This window comes from Pristiophorus japonicus, chromosome 16, assembly GCF_044704955.1.
Source record: "Pristiophorus japonicus isolate sPriJap1 chromosome 16, sPriJap1.hap1, whole genome shotgun sequence".
Taxonomy (NCBI): domain Eukaryota; kingdom Metazoa; phylum Chordata; class Chondrichthyes; family Pristiophoridae; genus Pristiophorus; species Pristiophorus japonicus.
The window spans coordinates 27,309,848-27,329,351 of NC_091992.1; the positions used below are offsets into that span (position 1 = coordinate 27,309,848).

Sequence of the window (19,504 nt, forward strand, 5' to 3'; positions counted from 1 at the left end):
GATAACTAATAGTCATTATAGACTAATAACCGACAGTGCAAATTATGTTATTCCAGCACATGGCAGATCCTTTAGTAGCTCCCAATTCCACTATTATATTTTAATTGATTTCTTGTGTCAACTATGAAGTGTAGCTTTATCTCCCTCTCAATTTTATCATGACTTTCTGAAATGTTTAGTGTACTGTATATTAAAAAAAACATGTAATCAGAATTGGTTTACAGTACCAGCTATAATTGGTAAAAATCTACCTTTTAAATGTATTTAAAAATACCTTTAAAAAGTATTTTTCAGATCAATTCTGTAACCTCTGGCCAAGCTTTAACCACCTCTCCAAATGTCAATTTGTGCCTTGACTAGTAGTATTAGTATTAGACAGTCCCTCGTATCAAGGATGACCTGCTTCCACACCAAAAAGAGATGAGTTTACAGGTGTTTCAATGAGGGACCTGACATTCTAGGTCCCGAACTACATATTGAAGGGTGGAAGGTGCCTGTGTGTGGATTTTTTTAATGTGGAGTGGCCGTTGCACACCAGCCACCTCACGGGCTTGACAGAGCTAGGTCTTGATCCAGTGGCAAGGGGGGTTAACCAAGATGACTGGAGACCAATCTCTGCCTTGACTATGCTTCTGTGAAGCACCTTGGGACATTTTTCTGATGCTATTTAAATGCAAGTTGTTGTTGTTCCCCAAATGCATTGAGTGCAGTTCTTCACTTAGTATTTGAGACAATCGAGGAAAAAACTCTTCCTTGCTTCCCGCAGAAGATCTGACCAGGACGCTTGAGCAGTAGTCTTCTGGTTGGGTAAGCAGCACTTTGACATTGTTGGCAGCGTCATAGCCCATTCTCGTGTCCTAATCTAAGAAAGTAAGATATTACCTTTCCAGTGAGTGTTTCAATTGCATTGAGTGTTATTCTCAAATAATTGTGATAGACCCATTGTTGTTGATTTAAAGTAATATGCACTTTATGTTGCTTCAGATAGGAATGTTCTCTATCGAGGATGTTTCAAGATACCCAAGAATCTAACTGCAACTTTCCCGGTCTATTCAATCCAGCCTAACTTGACTGTTGCTAAATGCACCGAATTCTGCACTAAAAAGGTAGGTGCAATCTTTCTTTGCAGATAATCAAAGATATAATTGCACGAAGTGATTGGGTCATTGTTTTGAATGTGAAAGGTGCGGGTTGTGTGGAAAATTCCTAAATGCTGGAGGTGAATGAAAGTTTAAATTACACTGAAGGTTGGTTTGAACGTTAAAGCTGTAAGTGTGATAGGGTTTGTCAGGATCCCTGGCCAGCTGCTTGGTGGAAGTTCCCACCTGAGTTGAACAGTTAATCCTGGCATTGTGGTCAAAGTTCATTCGAAGCTGTGCGCGTGCGAGGCCATCGGGAAGGTACCGCGCAGGCCGCTCACATCGCTTCCCTCTAAGATACCGCGCATGTGCGGCTGCACAACAAATGTAAAGGTACCGCGCGCAAAAAACGGTTGAGAGGGAACATTGGTTGTGGTCTTGACATCAGCAAGTCTCCTCGTGCAATGACTGTGCAGCAAGCTGAAGTTCCAGAATCGGCTCCAGCTGGTTGTGTATCTCGATCAGCACAAGATTAACCCTTTGAAAACAAGAGTACTTTTACATGTGAAAAGAAAAAAAAGTGCAGATACTGGAAAGTCACTTCTGATGGAGGGTCTTCATCCGAAGCGTTAACCATAACTGGGGGTGGGTGGGAGGGAGATGTTCAGTCATGATGGTCGGGCCATCATCGTGTGGGGCAGGGTTGATGGACCAGCTGGTCTTTTCCTGCCAAAAGCCTTCTCTCTTTGAAGCTACTGATAGATCTACTGTACTGTTACAGTATTTTTTTTGTTTTTACTTCAGCACTTTTGGGGATTCTGTGCACCTTTGGAAGTGGCTTAGTGAGTTGCAGTGAATGGTGAGACATAATGGCAACCCCCGCAATGCTGATGAGTATGAAAGGAATGGCTCGGGCATTGTAGCGATGCTTTATGGTGTTGGTGTGGGGTGGCGCCAACCTGGTGCATCATGTGGCAGCCAGAGTGTACAGCGTCAAGTAAAGTAAATCTGGCCACGGTGAGGCCATCCCTTGCGTCCCGGGCAGCAACGTGGTTGGATACTGATGTCATGTGCAGTATCAGTTGATTGTGGAGAAGGTTGGTGTTGTTGTTGGTGCTGCTGTTGTTGGGGCTGATCATGGTGAGATTCTGAGGACCAAGGTGAGATAGTTTCAAGGGCACCGGTGCTAATGTAATAGATGGCAGGTGAACTTGAGATGATAGAAGCGATCTGCCAATGGTGAGAGGTTGTTCCAATGAGGTGACACAGGATGGAGAGATTGCTCCAAAGACTTGCAACCTGCATAAAGCTCAATGTGCCTTCCAAATGCAGTAAGCAACAGCTTCTGATCTTGGAAAGTCAATAGCTGTGAGATGGAAGCTTTTATCGCACAATTGCAGCTGTCAGGTAAAGAAATGAATTCATCCTGACTCCCAACATTCTTACCTGACGTGATCCCCGAGCAGCGGGAACCTCGTGGAAAACCTGGAAAAATGGTAAGTTGAGCTCAAAATTGTCTTAGAGGGAAGCACGTAAATTGTCTCCATCACTGCTGCATGTCGGGTCTTTTCAGCGTAGACTGTCCCCACATCTGGGAAAGTAGCGTGGAGGCTGGTTGACAGCGGGGTCCGGACCCAATCATCAACAGTTGACCCGCCACCGATCCCGTCCTCTGAGCTCGGGCAAAATTTCGTCCCAGGTATTTGGACAGTTAAAATCACTGGAGGCTCACCTCCAGCCATCCCCCAATTAAAAACAAGCAGGTTACTTAACTGCTCAGATCTGAACCATTTCTGACCATTTGCTATGTTAGCCGACAGGATTGATTTGCATTTAAGGTGGCAGCCATTCTGTCCTACTAACAACCCAGAAAAGGCAATGAGAGGAATATCCAGTTAATATATTTGTGATGGAATGAATTTTGACCACAACACCAGGGGAATCTCTTTTCCTTAAATAGTAGTGCGAGATTTTTAACATTTACTTGAACTATACCAGAATGAGGAGACAGAGCCAATGGTTCAATATCTTATCCAAAGGATAGCACATCTGACCATGCAGCACTCCCTCAGTTCTGTACTGGAGTGCCACCCTACACTATGAATGTAAACCTCCAGTTTGCGCCTCAATATACAATCTTCTGACTCAGCAGTTGTACCAAGTGAGCTGAACTGAGACATTCTTACTTAGGTCTGACATAGGAATAAAATTCTTATTATCTTGAGTAACAGCAACAACAACAATTATTCATACAGCGTCTTCAACCTAGCAATATGTCTCAAGACACTTTGCAGCAGTATTATAAAACAACATTTTTCCACCAACTCTCATAAGGAGAGATTAGGGCAGCTGGTCAAAGAGCTAGGTTTTAATGAGCATATTAAAGGAGGAAAGAGAGGCGGAGAGATTTAGGGAAGGAATTCCAGAGCTTAGGATCTTGGCAGGTGAAGGCATGGCCACCAATGGTGGAGTGATTAGGGATATTCAAGAGACCACAATTAGAGCAGCACAGATATCGCGGGGGGTTGAGGGGCTGGAGGAGATTACAGAGATAGGGAGGGGTGAGAACATGGCAGGATTTGAAAACAAGGGTGAGAATTTTAAAATCAAGGCATTGCTTAACTGGGAGCAGTGTAGGTCAGTGAGCACAGGGGTGATGGGTGAACGGGACTTGGTGCAGGTTAGGGCATGGGCAACCGAGTTTTAGATGAACTTAAGTTTACGTAGGGTAGAATGTGAGAGGCCAGCCAGGAGTGCGTTGAAATAGTCAAGTCTAGAGGTAACAAAGACATGGATGAGGTCTTCAGCAGTCGTCCAGTGACATTCACAGGGGCCGAAATTGTCCACCGCCCGAAACGAGTCACACCTACCATTTTCAAAATGTTCCGGCTACCCCAATGCATGGGGTGGCCTAACGGGAGAAATTCAGCACCTCGTGGTTTTTTGGGGATCGGGGCAGAAGTGGTCTCATCATCGGGACGGAAGTTGGGGCGGGGCGGAGTGGCCGTCACTAGCGGGGCAGAATTGTGGGGGGGGTTGGAGTAGCCGATGCTCGAAGTCGTCAGCGCTGCTCTGATGATGTCATCGCGCTGGCAACACGTCACAACGTCCCTCCCCACCAGTTAAAGGGGAGGGCCGCTGCAAACTTGGCAGCCACTTTAGTGGCAAACACAGGGCCTAGTCCAGGCTAGTGGCCTGGCACCCAGGGGGGGGTGCCAGGCTGCCTGTTGGTGGCCCGGCCAAACCCGCGACCATAATTGTTGGCCCGACCTGGCAGTCAGCCGACATTAAAAAAAAATATGGAGTCGCCGGCAGTGCCACCTCCTCTTTAAGGGCGGCCGTGCCACCCAGCCACAGAGATTGTGCCGACAGCAAAAGCTGTCAGTGGCACCAATCAGCGATGGTGTACCTCCTGCGGGGCAATTCCGGGTAAGGGGCAATTTCCCATGGGGCAATTTTGAGAAGGGTCGCCACCGGTCGGTAAGGGGTTGGCGCGTGCACACCATGGCGGGGAAACGGGCAGAGCGGCCCCCTATACCGCTCCAAACCTGAGAAAGGGCTATCATCATCATAGGCAGCCCCTCAAAATCGAGGAAGACTTGCTTCCACTCCAAAAATGAGTTCTCAGGTGACTGTACAGTCCAATACGGGAACTGCAGTCTCTGTCACAGGTGGGACAGACAGTGGTTGAAGGAAAGGGTGGGTGGGGAGCCTGGTTTGCCGCACGCTCCTGCCGCTGCCTGCACTTGCTTTCTGCATGCTCTCGGCGACGAGACCTGAGGTGCTCAGCGCCCTCCCAGATGCTCTTCCTCCACTTAGAGCGGTCTTTGGCCAGGGATGCCCAGGTGTCAGTGGGGATGTTGCACTTTATCTCGGAGGATTTGAGGGTGTCCTTGAAACATTTCCTCTGCCCATCTGGGGCTCGCTTGCCATGTAGGAGTTCCGAGTAGAGCGCTTGCTTTGGGAGTCTTGGGTCCGGCATGCGGACAATGTTGCCCGCCCAACGGAGTTGGTCGAGTGTGGCCAGTGTTTCGGTGCTGGCAATGTTGGCCTGATCGAGAACACTGACGATGATTCATCTCTCCTCCCAGGGGATTAGCAGGATCTTGTGGAGGCAGCGTTGGTGGTATTTCTCCAGCGATTTGAGGTGTCTACTGGATATGGTCCACGTCTCTGAGCCATACAGGAGGGCGGGTATCACTACAGCCCTGTAGACCATAAGCTTGGTGCCAGATTTGAGGGCCTGATCTTCGAACACTCTCTTCCTCAGGCGGCCGAAGGCTGCGCTGGCGCACTGGAGGCGGTGTTGAACCTCGTCGCCGATGTCTGCCCTTAGTGATAATAGGCTCCCGAGGTATGGAAAGTGGCCCATGTTGTCAAGAGCTGTGCCGTGGATCTTGATGACTGGGGGGCAGTGCTGTGTGGCGGGGTCAGGGTCGTGGAGGAACTTTGTCGTAAGGATGTTTAGTGTCAGACCCATGAAGGGAAATTATTAAAATTGTGGCCCCTCCGGGGAGACTCAGCGGCCATTCGACACCAACCCGTGGCCGCTGCTTTCAGGCGGCCAGAGGCCTTATCCGAAGGGGAATTTCGGCCCCACAATGTCTTTAATTTCCCTCAATGTAACGTTTCCTTTTCACTTTGAATGCCAACACTAAGTCCTGTACAAAGTCAATTGATATTTTTGTTTTTTATTTCTGGTGTTCTTGCCGTTCCTTTCTCATCGTCCTCAGCTTTGATTTGTTGTTACGCAAAGGTTCTCCGTGTGGTTGCTGCTCTAGTTGTTGTCTTTGATTGGTGCGTCTGTATATAAATTATTGGTACATATTTTATAAATGTGTTGAAAGTTCCACTGAATTACATTTATTTTGTGTGGATCTCATTGACAAAGCGACTTACCAAAATAATAGCATCCTTCCAAGTATGTCTACTTTAATGCAATGCATTTGGCTCAAAACTGAAATATAGGTTGGTGCCGGAGTTGAGGTTAAGTATGGGTTGTAACACCAGCTAAATTATAATCTGAACACAATAGTGGAGCCAAACCAAGAGTTAAATCTTTCCAGCTCATTCTCAAATGTAAAGCAGCCGAAATTGCTCCCCCTCCGCCCCCCCCCGAAAAAGGGGCACACATTTAGAAATAAATGATTATTCTCCACTCCAATCCATGAGGCGGAGAATAGTGGGAAATTGATATTAAATTTTTTAATTTTCCAGGCGGTGTTTCAGGGGGCTGTGGGGCGGAAGGCGGGCAGTGTCATCAGCGCGGCGTTGAGCACATCAGTGCGATTTCGACGTGCCGCGTCGCGCTGAGTCGTAGCAACGTCCCTTCCCTTCAGTTAAAGGGGAGGGCTGCTGTAAGCTCTGGGCCACCAGGGAGGGCTTTGGCTGGGCCAGTGGCCTGGTATCCGGGAGGGGAGGGGTGGGGGGGGGGGGCCGGGCTGCCTGTTGGCCGAACCCATGGCCGCCATTGTCGGGCCGACATCAGAGTCGGCCGACAATTAAAATAAAATGGTGGCTGCGGCGGAGCGCCCTCTCCTTTAAGGGCAGACGTGCCGCCCAGCCACTGGCAGCTTCCCGCCGGGAAAAGCTGTTGGGTGCACTGACCTGCGGCCATTCCACTCCCGCAGGGCAATTTCCCTCAGGCGAACAGGGATCGCCGCCGGTCTGCGCGATCCTGACGGGGTGGGAACATGGGCACTGACGCTCCCAGCCCGGGGGCAATTTTGTGTCAGCCCATTCACCTGCCCGGTCGAAAAGGCCTTACCTCTAAGAGGTGGTAATGGACCTTAAGGAAGGGGACAATTTTGTCCCCAAAATGTTTTCAGATGCACAGAAAGAAAGTAATTTTAATTGGACAATATATTAAGAATATGGCATCGGGTTTCTCAATTTAGAGTTAGCTTTTTGGAGCTGATCAAAAGGTGGACATGGTATAACTTACATGCATCAAAGTTGGCCCAATGACTCAGTGGGTTAATGCAAGCCAGGCTCAGCTTAGTGAGCTGATCTGATTTGAGGCTGTGATGGAGCTGCTGAAATTGTCTCAGTTCGCTGTGAAGAGGGAAGCTTAGCCAGGGCTCAGGACCCCTGCTGAAAGTTACACGCATGGATGCTGCATAAGGACTGGATTGGGTTCAGCTGTGCTGCCTTCCATGGTAGATTAGCTGGCATCCACACATGAATTGTGGCAACTTTGGTGCAGTGTCGGAGGGTCGCTGCCTCCGATGGTCATCTACCGCAACATGAGGCACTTCCTTAAGAAAAGGGGGAAAAACATTCTGCAATTATATCAGAAAGTGCAGCTGGACACGTACTGTGATGTGCCGGGGAATCTGCATTTTACTGACATATTTATGTTTATCAGAAAGCATTCAATGGGACATTTCTGGCTATGATGGATGTTCATTCTGGGCAGCAGTGCAGAGCTCAATCCAGCCTCAAACCACAGTAAACTGATGTATATTAATATCATGTTCATTTTGTTTTAAAGGCCACAGGTAAACAAGTTATTAATGATTGAAATGATCATTACTTCCTGTGAAGTATTTGCAAAGCTTATCTGTGGTGGTGGGAATCTGGATATTGAAACATTTTAAATGTTATCATTAACAGATCAGGACAGTTTCTCTCTGAAGACATTTTATGCAGTGGAAACAGAAAATCAGTTTAAAAAAAAATGAATCTTTTGCTTACATAAATGAAATTACAGTTTACTGGTGAGACTTTGCTTTTACCATTAGAGCTGGCAAGGATAATGTGTACTGTGGTTAAATACAATATTATTTGGGTCCATGATGCAGAGATTTGCAGCTCAGAATTAATATTGATCGTCTCAATTAAATCTCCTCTGGAGATAAATGCATTTGCACAAATGCGACTGGAATTATACTCAAGTTGCCAGGAAAGAATGATTCATAAATCACTGCAAGTTTAAGGTTCCATCTTTGCGTTACCGCTGCTCTATCCCCCTCCCATTCACCCCCATCTGTCAGCTGCAAGACCAGACGGGGCAACATAGATCCAGAGCATACAGGCGGGGTCAAAGCTTGAATTCTGAAGTCGAATTTGCTGATGATTAATATTTATCAAAAACCTCGACTGTTAGTGCCTTCACCTCATGATACATAAAAGCGAGGGGTGGGGGGGAGGGGGGAATACATTTTTCACCCAATTTTCATTTTAGAAACTTCAAGAGAATCTGTCTAAATGGGAGATGGGTGACTACCTTATCCAAGCTATCAGACCTGCAAAAGTAAAGCATAGGATCAGAAATGGGATAAAAAGGCCCTTTTGAATCTCTGATACATTGGGGTCAGTAGGATTTTGCTGCATTTTGATTCCATCTGCAGCACCTCTGAGCTGTGGCATTAAGAGAGGAATCAAAGTCCCATTAGCAGTGCTGTAAATACCAGATTACTGATCATATTTATGCTCTCATTCTCTTTATAGCAATGAGTCACCAGTGCTGGGGAGTGGTATAAAATGGAAGCAAAGGTGCTGAAGAAATGAAATCCAGTCTTACTTGCAATAAATCACTTCTGGATCTCACGTTGCCAATTCTATTTCTTTCTTACTTTTCCAATGACACCTTGAGTAAGGAGTTAAATGATTTTTGTTTTGCACATTTGAAATGTGTTGCAAAAACCTATACATTCTCAACAATAATTTGTGGCAAAAAATTACTCGAGCGAAGAGCGTAGGTAGCCAAGATAACTTATTCCATTTCGAGGTTTTCTTTTGGCAATTAGTCTGGGATGCGACATTGATATCTTGCTGGAGATTCCACCCTATTACCCTGAGATACAATGGTTCCACCTCAGCAATTTCTTATCTCTGGCACTGGGGCCAAAGTAGATGTTAGATTGCAATTGTGGCCTGAGGTCAGCTGAATTTCTTAGGCTGAATGCTTTCAACCTTGGGTTTTTTTTTTACTTGCAAATACTGCTGCTGACAATTCTGCAGAAAGCAGATGAAGGCATTAACTAGTAAACATTATGGGCTCCCTCCAGGACTTAGACCATAAGGTCTGCACCATGGCAACTGATCTCTTATCAGGTGTCAGCCTGATAGCACTAAGTGATAGCACTCTCACTGTACTGTATGCACCTGTGTGTATGCTCATAGGTTTGTAGAGCTGCTGAGAGGAGGCGGAGGTCCCTGATGGAGTGCACGCTACGCGGGAGTCCTCGCATTATTTATTGGGGACTTGGCCTGGAGGGTGTAGCACGGAGCAGTCCCGTGCAATAAGTTTTTAAGTCGGTTCATGGTCTCCCAGGCCGCCTGCAATTTCTGCGGTCTGGAAGAGTCCGTGTTCCATGTTTTTATTGAATGTACGATGTTGCAGCCCCTGTTTCATTATTTAAAGGGGCTGCTCCTCAATTTCTGGTTGTACTTCAGTCCCACACTCCTGATCTTTGGGCACCCTGTGCAGAGGGGAGCGGGTAGGTCGGAAGGCCTCCTCGTAGGACTGCTCCTGGGCAGGGCCAAGGCGGCCATCAGCCAGTCCAGGCAGTGGGCGGTCGAGGGGGTCGTTCAGCCCGACTGCCTGCCTCTCTTCCGCGCTTACATCAGAGCTAGGGTGTTCCTGGAGATGGAGCACGCGGTGTCCATGGTACGCTCTCGGCCTTCCGCGAGAGGTGGGTGCCGGAGGAACTGGAGTGCATTATCACCCCCAGCAACCAAATTTTTATTTGATCATTAATGTTTAAAGCTTAATTTCTCTATGTTTATCGGTTTTAGTGCCCCCACCCCCCCTTTTAGCTAGGGGGAACTTGTACAATTTGTGTTTTTAGTGCCCTCAAAAATACCCCCAAAAATACCAAAAAACAAGGGGGCACTTGTTTGAAAGTGCCTGGAGTGTGCCCCCCTTTAACCAGGGGGCACTTGTTTACTGATTGCAACTAAAATAGTTGTAGAGCTGTTAAGAGGAGGCGGGGGTCCCCAATGGAGTGCTCTCCACGCAGAAGTCCTCCCCTTATTTATTGGGGACTTGGCCTGGAGGGTGGTGCATGGAGCAGTCCCGCGCAATAGGTTTTTAAGTCAGTTCACGGGTTCCCAGGCCGCCTGCAATTTCTGCGGTCTGGAGGAGTCCGTGTTCCACATTTTTATTGAGTGTGCGAGGTTGCCATCCCTCTTCCAATATCTGAAGGGACTGCTCCTCAAATTCTGGTTGCACTTCAGTCCCACGCTCCTGATCTTTGGGCACCCTGTGCGGAGGGGAGCGGGCAGGTCAGAGGGCCACCTCGTAGGACTGCTCCTGGGCATGACCAAGGGGGCCATCAGCCGGTCCAGGTAGCGGGCGGTCGAGGGGGTTGTTCAGCCCGACTGCCTGCCTCTCTTCCGCGGTTACATCCGAGCCAGGGTGTCCCTGGAGATGGAGCATGCGATGTCCACTGGTACGCTCGCGGCCTTCCGTGAGAGGTGGGCGCCGGAGTGACTGGAGTGCATCATCACCCACGGCAACCAAATTTTAATTTAATCCTTAATGTTTAAAGTTTCATTTGTCTATGTTTGTCGGTTTTAGTGCCCCCCCCCTCTTTTAGCTCGAGGGCAGTTGTATAATTTGTGTTTTTAGTGCCTTCAAAACCCTCCCCCCAAAAAAACAAGGGGGCACTTGTTTGAAAGTGTTTGGAGTGTGCCCCCCTCTTTAACTAGGGGGCACTTGATTAATGTTGTCTACAAAAATAGTTGTAGAGCTGTTGAGAGGAGGCAGGGGTCCCCAATGGAGTGTTCTCTACCCGGGAGTCCTCCCTTTATTTGTTGGGGACTTGGCCTTGAGGGTGGTGCATGAAGCAGTCCCGTGCATTAGATTTTTAAGTCGGTTCACGGGCTCCCAGGCCACCTGCAATTTCTGCGGTCTGGAGGAGTCTGTGTTCCATGTCTATGTTAAATGTGTGAGGTTGCAGCCCCTCTTCCAATATTTGAAGGGGCTGCTCCTCAAATTCTGGTTGCACTTCAGTCCCACGCTCCTGATCTTTGGGCACCCTGTGCGGAGGGGAGCGGGCAGATCGGATGGCCTCCTCGTAGGACTGCTCCTGGGCACGGCCAAGGTGGCCATCAACTAGTCCAGGTAGCGGGCAGTCGAGGAGGTCGTTCAGCCCGACTGCCTGCCTCTCTTCCGTGGGTACATTCAAGCCAGGGTGTCCCTGGAGGTGGAGCACATGGTGTCTACCAGTACGCTCACGGCCTTCCGCGAGAGGTGGCCGCCGGAGGGACTGGGGTGCATCATTACCCCCGGCAACCAAATTTTAATTTGATTTAAGTTTACTGTCAAAAGTTTAATTTGTTTAATGGGTCGGTTTTAGTGCCCCTCTTTAATCAGGGGGCACTTGATTTATGGTTATCAACTAAAATAGTTGTAGAGCTGTTGAGTTTTGAGTGGCTTAGACAGTTGTGTGATGCTCACAAGACTCAATAATACCCCAGCCAGTTGGGTTTAGGGGACCTATAATGAGGCAGGTGGTTGTGAGCCTGGTAATGTGTACTGTGATTGTTAAACCTTTGCTAATAAACCAACTAGTTCTTAACAGCAATTTGTTGCTATGAATTCTTAAGCAAAGAACCCATGAAGCAAATACATTACACTCACCTCTGAGTTAGATGATTGTGGGCTCAACTCCACACTAAAGACTTGAGCATAAAATTTTGGCTGACATTCCAGTGTAGTACTGAGGGAACATTGCACTGTCGAAGGTGCCGTCTTTTGGAAGAGATATTAAATGGAGGCCATGTCTGCCCTCTTAGGTGGACATTAAAGATCCTATGGCATTATTTCAAAGAAGAGCAGGATAGTGATCCCTGATATCCTGACCAGTATTTATCCCTCAACCAATATCATTACAAAAAGAACAGATTAGCTGGTCATTATCACATTGCTGCCACATTTCTTTCACTTCAACAGTGACTGTACTTCAAAAGTTATTCATTGGCTGTAAAGCACTTTGGGACATTCTGAGGCCATGAAAGGTGATATACAAATGCAAGTCTTTCTTTTATCTCAGTGGGATGGGGCACTACAGTTGGTTTCAGTGCTACTGACAAAGGAAAGAAAAGTCACTCAATGTTTCTCCTCCTAATTGCTACCCAGTGACTTCTGGAAGGTGTGAATATCATCCTACATGGAGACAAATACATTCTTACTGGCTTCTTATGCTCATTGTGTCACATCTCCACTTCAATATCTCTGTTCAAGGTTGTGTTGTAAATCCTTGAGTCAGGGGAGATTCATGGTACCCATTCCCTTGGTAGATCAGAAACCTCGCCCGACTGACATCTAAAGCGTTGGCTTGGATTGGAATTCATTTAACCGTCAGGATATTTGAATTGATCCAAATACACTACGATTGGGAAGATTTCTCTAACTGCTTCATTCCAACATTAGAAACCTGCGGATGATTTTGTCGATTTATAGTGTGAAATGCAGAGGTCATTCCTTTTGTGATTTGTAATATTTTGCTTCACTGATATTTCGACGTTAAATTCAGGAGCCTGCCAAAGATGTTTTGTAGCCTACGCTAGTGAATTCAGCCCATGTACATTTGAATACATGAAGTGTTGCTAGAGTTAGTAACAACTTCTGAAGCATAAAAAATGCAGCATATTGGGGCCGAAATTCACCGTCTCCGACGGGATGGCTACCGCGTGGTTTGGGCGGCCGACGGGAAAAATCGATCAGACGCCGCGGTCGGGTGTTTTTCACTCCTGAGCCATATTCAGCTTGGGTTTGGGGGGGGGGGGGGGCGGATTTGAACGGTGCGCACTTCTGCCGCAAACGGTGGGGTGAAGTCTCAGTAAAGGAAGATTTTCTGCGGTGAGCTCAGCAGCGTTCGGGCCGCTGAAAAGCGGCCAGGACAACGAAATTCAGCGATTTAAAAAGGTAGGATTTTTCCCGGCAGTGCCCCCGCCTGTCAGTGCACGAACGCGACACCGCTGGAGTTTTGCCGCGATCGAATCCGTTTGGTAGGGAAATAGTTTCATTAATTATTAGTGTTTTTATTTCATATTCCATCATCCACAGTACTTAGCTTTTCATATAGTTTTATTAATTATTAGTGTTTTTATTTCAGATTCCATTATCCGCAGTATTTTGCTTTTGAAATAGTTTTATTAATTGGCTCCATTAAACTTGCTGAGTGCTGCTCAGAGGTTTGCACATACCCCCGTACTTTTGTACAACTTTCAGGTCTGACTCTGTAGTGGAGGCCTGTGGGCTGCAGAGACCTGCTTGGCAGGGTTCACCCTGAGGATGGGAGGAGTGTTGGGAGGGCGACATCTGGTACACCTGCTCAGAAGCAGGGCAGCACGCAGGAGAAGATGTCAGCGACAGCGCCGTGCAGACAGGCAGCGGGCAAGGGAGACAGCAGCCATGATTCGTTCATTCTGCGCCAGACCAGTGTGCCCGCCGTCTTCACCGGCCCGAATCAGGATTGCGGCTGGCTGCTTGGGGACAAGGGCACTTGGCTGCTCATTTCACTGTGGAACCCCAGGACAGCGCCAGAGCATGCATACAATGACGCTCATTGTGCCACCAGGCGCATCATCGAGCAGTGCATGGGCTTCCTTAAGCAGAGGTTCTGGTGCCTGGACCGCTCTGGTGGCACCTTGCAGTACTCTCCTCAATGATGTCGAGCCAGCAAAACCACCTGAGGAGGAAGAGGAGGAGGATCCCCGTCATCCCAGACATAGGAAGCATCGACCCATCGCCACCCTGGAAGGGCCGGGTGCAGACTGGTCAGCACCCTCCTCGGAGGGTGCATCCTCACATATATGGAGGTGCCTGACACCTCCCCTGCAATCTCTCTCCATGTATTATGTACTGGCAGTCTGCCAGGTCTCCCCACATCAGGTTGGAAAACTGCAAATGTAACGCCCCTGTTTAAAAAAAGAGGCAGACAAAAAGCAGGAAACTATCGACCAGTTAGCCTAACATCTGTGGTTGGGAAAATGTTGGAGTCCATTATTAAAGAAGCAGTAGCAGGACATTTGGATTTATGAAAGGGAAGTCATGTTTGACAAATTTGCTGGAGTTCTTTGAGGATGTAACGAACAGGGTGGATAAAGGGGAACCAGTGGATGTGGTGTGTTTGGACTTCCAGAAGGCATTTGATAAGGTGCCACATAAAAGGTTACTGCACAAGATAAAAGTTCACGGGATTGGGGGTAATATATTCGCATGGATAGAGGATTGACTAACCAACAGAGAACAGAGAGTCGGGATAAATGGTTCATTCTCTGGTTGGCAACCAGTAACTAGTGGGGGGCCACAGGGATCAGTGCTGGGACCCCAATTATTTACAATCTATATTAATGATTTGGAAGAAGGGACTGAGTGTAATGTAGCCAAGCTTGCTGATGATAGAAAGATGGGAGGAAAAGCAATGTGTGAGGAGGATACAAAAAAACTGCAAAGGGACATAGACAGGCTAAGTAAGTGGGCAAAAATTTGGCAGATGGAGTATAATGTCGGAAAGTGTGAGGTCATGCACTTTGGCAGAAAAAAAATCAAAGAGCAAGTTATTATTTAAATGGAGAAAGATTGCAAAGTGCTGCAGTACAGTGGGACCTGGGGGTACTTGTGGATGAAACACAAAAGAATAGTATGCAGTTACAGCTAGTGATCAGGAAGGCCAATGCTATTTTGGCCTGTATTGCAAAGGGGATGGAGTATAAAAGCAGGGAAGTCTTGCTACAGTTATACAAGGTATTGGTGAGGCTACACCTGGAATACTGCGCGCAGTTTTGGTTTCCATATTTACGAAAGGATACACTTGCTTTGGAGGCAGTTCAGAGAACGTTCACTAGGTTGATTCCGGGGATGAGGGGGTTGACTTATGAGGAAAGATTGAGTAGGTTGGGCCTCTACTCATTGGAGTTCAGAAGAATGAGAGGTGATCTTATCGAAATGTATAAGATTATGAGGGGGCTAGACAAGGTGGAGGCAGAGAGGATGTTTCCACTGATGGGGGAGACTAGAACTAGAGGGCATGATCTTAGAATAAGGGGCCGCCCATTTATAACTGAGATGAGGAGAAATTTCTTCTCTCAGACGGTTGTAAATCTGTGGAATTCGCTGCCTCAGAGAGCTGTGGAAGTTGGGACATTGAATAAATTTAAGACAGAAATAGATAGTTTCTTAAACGATAAGGGGTTATGGGGAATGGGCGGGGAAGTGGAGCTGAGTGCATGATCAGATCAGCCATGATCTTATTGAATGGCGGAGCAGGCTCGAGGGGCCGTATGGTCTACTCCTGTTCCTATTTCTTATGTTCTTATGTTCTTATGAAACAGTATTCTTCTTCTGTCCTCCACACTGTCCATCATTGTCTCCAGCTACATATCGGTGAACCTGTTGGCTCTCCTTGCACCTCTTACACCAGCCATCCTTCCAACCTCCTTCCCCCCTCAGGACCTTGCTGCAAACCTTGGCCTTTAAAAAGGCCAGGGAACAGCTGGTTAATTAGAAACCTTTACCTGCATGCTGAATTTCTCAGTGGTAATGCTCAACTTAAGACAGCCACTTTGAAAGGGTTCTTTAGCGCAGGAACCCATTGTTCCACTTTTGGAGTTGAATATGGGGTGGCCCAGCCAGAAAAAAATGTTGGTGCTAATGGCCCCAAAAAAGTGGGGGGAGCACCAGCTTTCCAGAAGGACTGAATTTCGGGGTCCTAGTGTAACCACTGACGATGTTTGCTGTTAGATAAAGGACTGCTATGCTATCTGGAATGCATTGCCTGAAAGGGTGGAGGAAGTAGATTCAATAGTAACTTTCAAAATGGTATTGGGTACATACTTAAAAGGGAAAATTGTGCAGAGCTATGGAGGAAAAGTAGGGGAGTGGGACTAATTGGCAGCTTTTTCAGAGAGCCAGCACAGGCATGATAGGCTGAATGGCCTCCTTCTGTGCTGTATGATTCTATGACTGGCTCAGGTAACCAGGTAACAAACCAGCTTTCTGACATTCATCATTTAATGAGTGAAGCTGGTCTAGGCTCAACCATAGATTCCCCAAGGCTGGTAAAGGGAGATGACAGTCATTTATACGATGAGATAAGAATGGTGTAGCAATGGGCAACATCAACCAATCTAATACTGACCAGGAAACCTCTGATAGAAGTGTGGTAACGGAATCTGGACTAGCAAATGTGGCATGAGGCTATCTCTTAATGCAATGTATTGTAGATTCCCGTGGCCAGAATCGTCCCAGCACTGCGAGTGCAGGTTTGGAGGCGGGATCCCACACTAAACCCGCCTCCGTGTGAGTTTCTGACCTGTCAGATCTGCGTTCGGATTGCAGGCCCAACAACAAGTAACGCGACAGGTAATTAACATTATTAAAAAGTACTTTAAATGCTAGTTAAGAGGCTTAAAAGCAGGCACTTATAATTTTACCAACTTTTTGATGAGTTTGCTGTCCCTCGAGGAACACGCCAGGTAAGTGGAGTCAGGTTGCTCTGACTAGTTGACAGCTGCAGAAGTAAAAGCTACCATTTCACAGTTGTTCACTTTCCAATGTCAGAAGCTGAAACCTTCAGGGTTTGGAAGAGACTTTTGAGCTGTATGTAGTTTGGAAGCGTTTGCAGTGAACTCTCTATTCACTGTCACCTTCTTGGAGCAACCTCTCTTACCACTGACAGATCGCTTCTGTCATCTCAACCTCACCTGCCATCTATTCCATCAGTATCGGTGTGCTTGAACAAATCTCACCCTGGTCCTTAGAATCCCACCATGATCAGCCCCAACACCAACAGCACTAAACACACCAGCATCACGAGCAACAACAGCAGCCTTCTCTGCAATCACCTGAGGCTGCACAAGACACAGGGCATCAGCACCTGACCACATTGCTGCCTGGGAGGCCAGTGATGGCCTCACCATGGCCAAATTTACTTCACTTCACTGCCACATGATGTGCCAGGTTCGCACCACCCCACACCACATCCCTGCAATGTCCAAGCCATTCCTTTCACACTCATCACCATCGTGTCTGACACCCTTATGTCTGATCATTCACGACAACTCACTAAGCCACTTCCAAAGCTGGCCACAAATCTGTCCAAGAACGCAAAGTGCTGAAAATAAAGATTTTGATGTTTCACAACACATCAACATTAACTATACATAAACATTGGCTAAATGACCCTAGTGCCTACCCTTGTGTGTTGTTAGTTGGTATGATTGGACAAGGATGAGGGTGAGTGTGAGGGGTGGCTAGTGAGATGGGAATGTGATAATGTAAATAGAGAGAGAATGGGATAGATGGAGGTGCCAGGTAAATTGGCATGAGTAAGGATGTGCAGGGTTAGAGTAGGGAAGGCAGTGTGATGGAAATGTGATGAGTGGCACAGCAGGATGAGGTTGAGTGTGGCTTTTCAGTAACATTTTATGATCTCCTGAGATCATTGAAAGGTTTGTGCCACTACAGCCAGATGCTCATGACGACATCCCTGCTTGAGCCCTCCTGTACAATGTGCAACCAGGCTGCGTTGGTGTCCTGTAGAGGTCCCTTCCGCCCATGGGAAGTGAAGAGGACCTCCCTACGTGCTATGACTCCCTCCATAAGCATCTGGAGGGAGTCATGGGAGAGCCTGGGTGCAGCCGGTCACCTCTGTGCAGTGCTTCTCAGCGTTTGCAGCACCTCAATGCTGCAGAACACTAATAGAAGAACTGTCAAAAGCAATGTGGGCCATGGTCCCTTTAAGGAAACTGGCTGATGACATCATTAGACCGGCTTCCTCTTAATTGGCCGGGAAGCCCGCAGGGCGGGTTTAACAAGCACAATCATCAGAAGATTCGGGACAGAAGTCGGGCTTGAGTTGGAGCAGGCTTACCACACGCCATCAACGCCGGCCGCATCGATCCCGCTGCGTGTGGCGCCATCGCGACCCATTAGGGGGATCTCGCAGACAGAGGAATATCATGCAAGAACATTAAGCAATCTTCCACCAATATTTGCAACCATCATTTTCGGGCTATGTTTCATTGTGGTAAGATTCCCTTAAAGATAAAAAAATATTATTGTGCTTATAGGCAAATGTGTTGTGGAATTTCATTTTTATGAGATTAAATATTTATTTCAAGGGTTTTGGCAGAAGAGTATATTATATCTTCAGATTTCAATTTCAGTTAGTATGTAAATATATACAGTTAGCATTAAGTAAAATATGCATGGAATGTACTGAGTGTGAAGAGTCACATCAACTTTGAAAGCTAAGGTCTAAAAAGTGCACAATGCAGCAGTCCTTTGTTACTAAGGAGATTTGTGCAGTGCAAAATAATTGACCTGTTTTTCCGTGTGCAGTCAACAAAAGAAAGAAGAACACTCTTCCTCAGTTGACAGGACAGACACATCAACACACAGGGTATTAGCTTATAAAGAGATTCAGGGGCGCTTATCACAATTTCATGCAATTTTCCTTGACAGGAGTTTCCCCTCGTTGTCATCAGGAGGACGGAATGTTACTGCGGATTTGCCACAACTCACTTCACCCTTCATGACATTGCGAACGACCAGCTCTGTGGAAAACTATCAAGTGACACTACAACAGAGTTCTTAGGAGAGGAAAATTATTGTGTTATCTATCAGACTCCTGTTCAAGGTAAAACTGGAACATCATAGTCTGTGGCTTGACAGTGACATGTTGATTTGAAATGTAATATATATTTGTTCCGGTCAGAATCGTAAATTCAACTAACAGATATGTACCTGGGATATCGTCATGAAATAATCCAATGATTCTTTTTTAAATGTTATTTATTTTCCTCAATTTTTGGTTTGTGTGTGTGAATTTTTAAGCAATGATAATACTGGGGAATGGGACACTTTCCAATATGAGTATTATGTATTGTCATCAAGCACTCTGTCAAGTATAGTACTGCTTTTATGTACAGATTCCAGGACCACCAATAATGTTCCCCAGCTTCAACCTCAGAAAAGAGCCCAATTACTATACCATTGGGGCATGTTTTGATATCCCACAGCAGCCATCATTTGACCTCTCAGAGTAAAATTAAACATTTAATGCCAAATTAGGGGTAATTTTGTGTGGTGGATCACTCGGTTTTAGATTGAGACGTCAGAGATATCTGCGCTCCTCAAATTCTGCCCTCTTGAGCATCCCTGATTATAACTGCTCAACCATTGGTGGCCGTGCCTTCAGCTACTTTGGCCCCAAGCTCTGGAACTCCCACCCTAAACCTCTCCCTCTCTCTGCCTCTCTTTCCTCCTTTAAGAAGCTTCTTAAAACCTACCTCTTTGACCAAGCATCTGCCGTAATTTCTTCCTATGTGGCTCGGTGTCAAATTTATTTGTTTTATCTTAAAACACTCCTGTGAAGTGCCTTGGGATGTTTTACTACATTAAAGGCGCTATGTAAATACATGTTTTTGTTGTTGTTGTTGTTGAGACTGCTCAAACTCAATTCATA

At 46.8% G+C, this 19,504-nt stretch overlaps 1 protein-coding gene across 2 annotated transcripts in view; it reads left to right on the top strand.

Moving 5' to 3' along the window:
- Window positions 1-19,504, top strand: part of wscd1a (WSC domain containing 1a) — an 80,080-nt gene that overhangs the window by 51,994 nt on the left and 8,582 nt on the right. For both annotated transcript variants that reach the window (XM_070858091.1, XM_070858092.1), the window contains 2 exons: window positions 985-1,106; window positions 18,502-18,676. In XM_070858091.1, coding sequence (XP_070714192.1) covers window positions 985-1,106; window positions 18,502-18,676 — 297 coding nt within the window. The remainder of the gene's footprint in view (window positions 1-984; window positions 1,107-18,501; window positions 18,677-19,504) is intronic.